This window comes from Fulmarus glacialis, unplaced genomic scaffold (genome assembly GCF_000690835.1).
Source record: "Fulmarus glacialis isolate BGI_N327 unplaced genomic scaffold, ASM69083v1 scaffold20755, whole genome shotgun sequence".
Classification (NCBI taxonomy): domain Eukaryota; kingdom Metazoa; phylum Chordata; class Aves; order Procellariiformes; family Procellariidae; genus Fulmarus; species Fulmarus glacialis.
This window is the reverse complement of record NW_009211403.1, coordinates 376-8,092: the sequence shown is the minus strand read 5'-3', so window position 1 is coordinate 8,092 and position 7,717 is coordinate 376. Positions and strand designations below refer to the sequence as shown.

General features: G+C 54.1%; 1 protein-coding gene across 1 annotated transcript; it reads right to left on the bottom strand.

Annotated features, from left to right (window-relative positions):
- Nucleotides 1-3,272: 3,272 nt before the first annotated feature.
- EMILIN3 (elastin microfibril interfacer 3) lies at nt 3,273-5,965 on the bottom strand (the record flags this gene model as incomplete). Its single annotated transcript, XM_009577537.1, has 2 exons — nt 3,273-5,167; nt 5,718-5,965. Coding segments are annotated over 2 exons (2,143 nt in total), but the record flags the coding sequence as incomplete, so codon positions are not given.
- Between the last annotated feature and the right edge of the window lie 1,752 nt (nt 5,966-7,717).

Sequence of the window (7,717 nt, the reverse complement as noted above, 5' to 3'; positions counted from 1 at the left end):
GGCTCAGGTCTTGGTGGAGATGGGGGCAGGACCTACAGCTTCCTCGGCCTGTGGAGCAGCTGCAGACTCTTTTTATTTTAACTTCTTTTTTTTTTTGCCTACTACCTTCAGGTAATGTTGCAAAATTGATTGAATACAGGAAGCAAACCCTGGCTTTATGTGTGTGTGCATGGGGGTGAATCTCTCCTGTGCCGGCAGCCTGCCACAATCTTGTGCCAGGGCAGGAGCTTATTCCTGTGCCCCTGTGTTGGAGCATCCAAGGAAAGCTCAGCTGTCCTAAAGCAGGGGTGGGCTGGGGCTCAACCAGCCTGTCCCCCTGCTGCGTGGGGACTTCTCTGAAACACAGTTGTGAGCACTGCTGTGTGTTCAGCCAGGCTGGTGCCCTGGCTCTGGGAGCTCTCGGCTGTAACTACATAAAATAAAACAGGCAGGAGCACTGCTGGGCTCCTTCCTCCAGTCTGGCATCCAGCTTCTCCTTCCCTGACTGCTGTGTGTGAGTGTAAATCATCTCCTAGTGCCCCTGAGCTTTGACTCTAGCTCTGCTTTTCTGAAAGCCACACAAGTCATTTTGATCCTGGAAACCTCAGCAAGAAATACTTTATTTTTTTCCTTTCCAGTACAAACACTTTTTTTTGCACTTAAAATCTGAACAAATGCACAGGGTTTTAAAAAACAATAAAACACAGCCTTTTAACAGGATCATTTATCAACTGCCTCCGAAAGCTGCCCATGCAAGGACAACTGCATGGGCAACATCTCCTTCTCTCTCTGCAAGCAAAAAAAAGAATGCCCTATTTTATACAGAGTTCCTTTCACTTTTTAAACATGAATAGCTGAGAACTGAAATACAAACTGTCCTTATCTTCAAGTGACTAGTCAGGAATAGTCCAAACATAGCACCATTTTCTGGAAGGTCAGACTTCTTCCTTGTCCTGGTTTTGTTATGGCCAGTCCCAGCTCCCCCTGTGCTGGAGGAAGCTGTTGCTGTTCAGCTGCTCGCTCCCCTGGCCTGGGAAGGGGTGAGCCTGGCCCTTGGCTTCGTCTTCTCTTTGGTTGCTGCAGCCCTTTTTCTCCCTCTTGTGAGATGGGGAGGGGGCTCCCCTGGCCCATCGCAAAGTGCCGAGGGCTAGCCTGAGACTCCTTCCTTGGGCTGGGGGGAAAAAATTGGGGTTTTTTTTTTGTCTAAGAGCAGGTTTTGCAGGATGCCCAAAGGCAGCTGGAGGTTGCTCCTCAGCTGGAGAAGCGTCTCAGCAGCTGCAGCGTAACTCCAAATCAGCAAAGCCCAGAGCAGCAAGAGTGGGTTCTGGTGCTGTGAGCGGGGGTAGGCGAGGGGTGGGAGGCCAGGTCCCCTCTCCCTGCTCACACAGCTGATGGCCCACGCTCCTCTGGCAGGGGAAGGAGCTTTTACCACATCAGGGTAACACGACGCAGCCAACTGGACTCGGTGATCCCTGTGGGTCCTCCCCAGCCTAGAAGCATCTGTTTCAGGGAGCTCATCCAGTTTTTATGGAGGAGAAAAGGCGCCCAGATGCATCTCTGCTGGGAGTTGCTGCTGCTTGGTGCTGGTCAGAGCACAGAGCTGCTCCTTTGCGGGGCAGGGGGGGACCAGGGTGGGAATCGTGGTGCAGAAGAGCAGGGACAGCCTGAGGAGGGTGATGGGCACCGGGTGGGAGGTGAAGGCTAGCTGGTGTGGAAGGGTCCATGCGCTGCAACGCTGAGCTGGTAGAAAAATATGTTCCTCTGCTAAAGTGCCAGAGCTGGTCAGATGGAGGCTTTTTAATTTCCTCTTCATTCTTTCTGGTAATGAAGTCCCTGTTGGCTGAGCAGCGGAGGACACCCATGCTGGGCTCCCCAGGAGTGGCAACAGCCTCAAAGTCCAGGCGCCTGCTCCATAGGGCAAGGCTGGAGTTGCTCAGGATCGTGTACAACCTTTTCCAGCCTGCCTGTTCCTGGGAAACCAGAGTGGCCTTGGTAAATCACTTCAGTTTTTCATTCCCAGGCTGAGCTGAGGAGAGGTCTCAAGAAGTCTTCTCAAAAGTGCCCTCCCTCCTCCCTGGGGCTCCATGTCGGTGCGGGTCCCCAGGGCTGTTGGCATCCCAGTGGGCTCAGAGGAACGCAAGGAAGACGCCGGCTCCTGCTCCCACGCTGCTGCACAGGGAAATCCTCAGGTGCACACCCTGGAGCAGCTGCAGCTCTCCTGCCCCGGGACGAGATGAGGGAAACCACGTTCACAGTTTAAGCAATAAAACAAGAACTAGAGCTGGAGGACAGGACTGCTCCATGCCCATCTTGGGCTCTGCAGAGACCTACGGACACGTGTCTCTTTGGGGAAGACAATTTTCCATAACCCTTCATGTCAGTCCCAGCTGGAACCAGAGAGCACAGCAAAGTGGGATTGCAAAGCACGGCAGCCCCGAGGGACCGCGGGGCCCTCCCCCAAATGCTGCTGCGACAGTTTTTAGCTGCTCAGTGTGGTTCTTCAAAATGGGGGCAGCAAGAGGAAATTTTGCAATCAGATGAGCACCATGACAGTGGATTGTTCAAAAATACGTATACACATACCATATATATATATATGCATATGCGTGTTTTCCTAATGCATACCCTCATATGCTCTGTAAGGCATGTGCGTTTGCATGAAGGAGTGAGCAGTATAAATGGATTTACCGTATGTGAGAAGAGCTGCCATCTCGGAGAGGGGAAGGCAGTTCCCAGGGGGATGTGTGAATACGTGTGTTCTTTGAAATCCGCAATTCCTGTGGTGAGTTTTGTTCCCTGTAAGGAGCCCTGGCTCTGCTCAGTCCCTGGATTAAGACGCAGGTGGTCTTGAGGTCAGAGAAACTCTATTCCTCGAGTGACAACTACAGGGTTTTATTCTTCAAGAAGCGATAAATCCACAAAAATAAAATTAAAAAAAAACGTTCCCGCCTCCAGCTTCCTCCTGTATTGTCCTTCTGGGGTCATTAGCCCAGGAGCCAAAGCAACGCCCCCAGCCAGGAGGCAGTGACCCTGCGGCACCAGGGTCGGGACAGCTGCTGAGCGTCGGGAGGCGAGTACCGTAACGGCAGAGTTATGGAAAAGTGGAAACAACAAGATTTAAAAAAAAAAAAAAAAAAAAAAAGGTTTGTAGCAGCTTTTAATTCAGCTTTTAATTTATCTTTTCATTAAAAACATTATCCCAAGAACTGCTGTCACATTGGAGTGAGTCCGTGTGATATAAGTTAACCCTGTCCTTCACGGGGAGGAGAGGGAAGAAGCGCGTGGCGGCATGGCTAATGCTGCTTCCCCTCCACCTGCTCTTCCAAGTGGCCGACCTGCTCCGCCAGCTCGGAGACCTTGGCTTGGCAGTCAAGCAGGTTGTCCTTCAGTCCTGTTATTTCCTGAGAGTGGGCAGCCAGGGTCCCGTTCATGTGGTCCATGTAGTCCCACAGACTGCCCGTGTGTTTCTCCAGTTCGTCCCTGATACCGTCCAGGCTCCCCGTGACGGCACCCAGCCTGCCGCAGACGCTCTCCACCCGGGCCACCCGGTCATCAAAGTGAGCGATCTCCTGCTGCAGGTCATGGGCCACGCTTTTGCAGGAGCTCAGGTCGCTGACGATCCTGGCTTTGAGTCGCTCCAAGTCTCCCTTGAGGTTCAGGACACGCCGGTTGCTGAAGAAGAGCTGGGAGCCTTGCTCGTTGACTTTCTCCTGGATGGAGTGGACCTCATCCTCGATCTTCCGCTCGTGCTCATCCAGTGAGGAGTTGACGTGTGTCACGGTGTCCGAGTACTGGGAGACGGAGTCCTTGAGCCCCGTCAGAGACTTGCTCACGGTGTTCAGGTTGATCTTTAGCAAGGTGATCTCCCCTTGCAAAGCCCCTGATGCTTCCTCCTCGATTCGCCGCTGGATCTCCAGGATGGTGGCATTCAGCTTGCGCAGAAGGTCGTAGTTGCTGTCCATCCGGAGGAGCAGGTCCTGGTTCTTGTTCTGGCAGTCTTCGATCTCTGTCCGGAAGGTCTCCACATCTTTGGAGGCGGAGGTGCAGCCCAGGGAACAAGTGCTCTCCAGCATGATGAGGCGATTCTGCAACACCTCCAGTGTCTCGTCCGTCCGTTTCCTCATGCTGGCGAGCTCCCCCTCCAGCACAGGCACCACCACTCCGTCCATGCCCACGGGAGAACTGACGTTGTTCAGCTCCCCCACAATGGTCACGAACCTGTCCTCCAGGGTCTGCATTTTATCTTCAAAGGCAGTCCTCATGCCATCCACCTCTGCTACCACCGTGCCTCTCATGCTGTCCTCTATACCAGCGCAGCAGCTCCCCGTTTCTCTCTCTGTAGCATTGAGTCTGGCTTCCAGGTCCTCAAAGCGCCCTTCAAAAAGGTTCCCTAGGGTGACAGTGGAGACTTCTCCATCCAGCCGTGAGTGCAAGTTCTTCTGGGACTCAGAGATGCTGTGAAGGCCTTTCTCAAGGATGTTCATGCGATCGGTGAGGTAGTCCAGGTTGCTGCAGCAGCTTTCCACCACCGTCAGCCCTTGGATCTGGGTCTCCAGCTGGGAGATCTCTTTCTTGATCTCTAGCTCCTTCCCGTCCAGCGTCTGCTGCAGCCGCAGGTTGGCAGCTTTCTCCTCCTCGCACTGCTGCCGCACCTCTTGGATCCGGAAATCGCACGTGGTCTGGATCTTCCCCAGCTTCTTCTCGAAGCCGTCGAGCAGCTCTCCGCGCAGGTTGCTCAGCCGCGTGTCCACGTACTCCTCCAGCAGGTCGATGGAGGTGAGGGGCGAGGGCCGGGCTGACTCCAGCAGATGCTTGATCTGCCCATCGTGGTCCAGGACCATGCCGCGAACCTCGTGCAGCAAATCTGCCTTGGTTTTCAGCACGTCGCTCACCTCCGTCACTTTGGTCAGGATCTCCCCCACGGGAGGGTATGTGGCGATGTCGGCTTTGTCCGCCACATCCACCAGGCCATCAGGAATGATGCCGAAGCCCACCGTCGAGTCAGGCGTGCCGGGGCTGTTCATCAGGGAGCCGACCATCTTGGTGGTGTCCTCCTGGATGGCCAGCCGCAGGCGGTCCCCCAGCCCGCTCACCATGGTGTGCAGGCTGTCGTAGGACTGGGAAAGGCGCCTCACCTCCTCCTCCAGCCGATCCAGGCGGTCCCCGAAGAGCCCGGGCAGCTTCCTGCCTGCACAGGGAAAGAAATAGAGAGGGCAGAGTCAGGGCTGGTGCTCCTTTAACTTCCCTCCTTGGCTATCTTCTGGATTTGAGTCCTTTTCCATACTAACTCACTTTAGCTCCTGCCTCCCTCTTATTGCCATTTCAGCGAAATATCAACCCACCCTTCCTCCTTTCGTCTACATCTCTTCTTGAGCTGATCAGGAAACCCTCTTTCTTCTTGGGATCAAGCCCTCTGCTCCCAAGTTCAACAGCAGGTGATGAGAACAGCCCGGGGGAGCTTCGTCTTGAGACACACTATATCGACCCCAAAATTAATGGAAAAATGCTTTAAAGTAATGAGGAATGCAATTTTGAAGCAGCACATCTTGAAAGAAACTAGATTAAAAAAGCAAGTGATCCTCAAAACAACCAAATGTCAGGTCTCCGATCAGAAAGCACATCACCCACTGAAGGTTTGCCAAATTCATGCCCTGCGGTGGAACAGAAAGAACCGGGAGGTTTGAGAGCATGCCGGTGGTGTGGTAACCTGGGGATGTGAAGCAGGAGCAAGATCTCACCATACTGATTCTTCTTTGGTCCTGGAAACAGGTCAGGGTGGCTTTTTGGATAGGGAGGAAGTCTGGGGATTGGAAACATCTTTTGCCCGGGAGGCATTTTAGGGCTGGGATGTTGGGGCAGAAGGCCGGGTTGGTCGGTCGGGCTGTCGTGGCACCCTTCTCCCATGAAGCCTGGGCAGCACCTCCAGGCCAGCTCGGTCACTGCCTTGTATCCAATCTTGTATTTGGGTCTGAAGAAGGTGCGGTACCTTTCCAGGAGAGGGGAGGAAGAGAGAAGACAGTTTAGAGAAGCAACCTCAACGTCAAGCAATAGAGAAGAGCAGGGTCATGGGTCCTGTTGGGTGTGGGAAATCCAGGCACATGGGAAAGCCTGGGTGAGACCCATGTGCTGCACCCACAGAGCATGACCCACCTCCTCCAAGAGCTCTTGCTGCACCGTCCCCCAGTGCAGCATCACAGTGCCCGTCCAGGGTCACAGCTCATTAACCAGCACTCCAAAAACATGTGCCCACCCTCTTCTCCAGGACTGGACCACGAGGTGCAGGTGTGACAGCAGATGGTGAGAGAAGAGTTCTCCTCAACAACTTACTAACACAACTAGACAAGCCTGAGAAACAGCTGGGGGGTGAGGCGGCACTATCTGAGAGAGCCGTTATTTATGGATCTGCGGTTTCTGGAGAGATTTTTTTTTTTAACCTGGGATTCCCGTTGCTAGTTTAGAAAAGCAGCTATAAGTGTATTGCTTTGGTCTCTGGCCCGATAGATGACCACTGTGACAGATGCCACACAGTCTGGCAACTTTTGGCCCAGGAGAGCACAAGATGAAATGATGGAAGTGATTCCAAAACCCCTGCAAGCTCGGCTCGCTTCCAAGAGGGGTCTGGGATGCTTGTGGGTGTGTTTTGCACTTTGAATTGACCTAGAGAACTTCCTAGTGGGGTAAAAAATCCTCTTCTCAACTGTAATCCTGTCCTGAAGCCTCCAGGAGGGTTTAAATACCTTTGGAAAGGTATTTTCTCTATGTGTGGAGGGCATCAGTTTGATGGGAAGCCTAAGTGGCTTGGGCTGGCCTTGCAAGCAAGAGCTTTGGCAGCGGGGCAGCAGAGCCCTGGCGAGGTTTACTGGGGCGATGCCGTGTGGTGTGCCCAGAGGGGTGGCTCCTCACACCTCCCCCAACGGGGATGCCCTGGGAGGTTTCTCCATCACCAGTTTGGGCACTACAACATTGATCACCCCATACACAGCAAACAAGGGTGCGAGCCCACCTCCTTGCCCGGTGGGACACTAACACGCTCCCGCTCTGCTCTCGCTCTGCGTGGGGTCCCCACCAGCCCAGCGGGGAGGACTCAGCTGCTCCCTGCTCTTCCGTGGCACTTTCCCGTGAGTGGCAGGGATGGGGCAGGACCCCGCCAGCACCCGTGCTCCCTCCACCAGCCGAGCTGAGCTGCGCGGGGCTGAAGACAGCGCGTTTCTCACCGCCTCTGAAACGGCAATGCTTTGAACCTGCCTTTTGGAAATTTCCAATCTGAATTTATCAGGGCCTGAAAATCCTCAAGTTTGCTGTTTTGCAACAACGCGCACAATCGGGCCCTTGTTCTTCTCCAGCACGTTCAGCGGAAGGTCTCGGAGGAGGTGGCACAACCGTCCGTGCCATATGGACGCACTTATCCAGTCGCTCAGGGCAGCGCATGGGGCCGAGCCCCTGCCGTCCGTGTCCCTGCCCGGGTCCTCAGTGCCCGCGGCCCAGGCTGCAGCCCCCGGGCAATGCCACTTCCACAAGACTCCCAGCGTGACACAGCCACCTCCGTATGAACCACAGGGCAGGAGGAGAAAGCAAACCCAAATCCTCTGTTCTTTGAATCACTTCAAAATTTCTCAACATCAACCATTTCCCAAAGGCACAGGACAGTTTCAAAACAAGCTCTTCTTTTTGTTATTCCTCTCACAGACGCTGCTGAGTTTCTGTGGTCTTTCCTTCTGTCTTGGTGTGTAGAAACCTG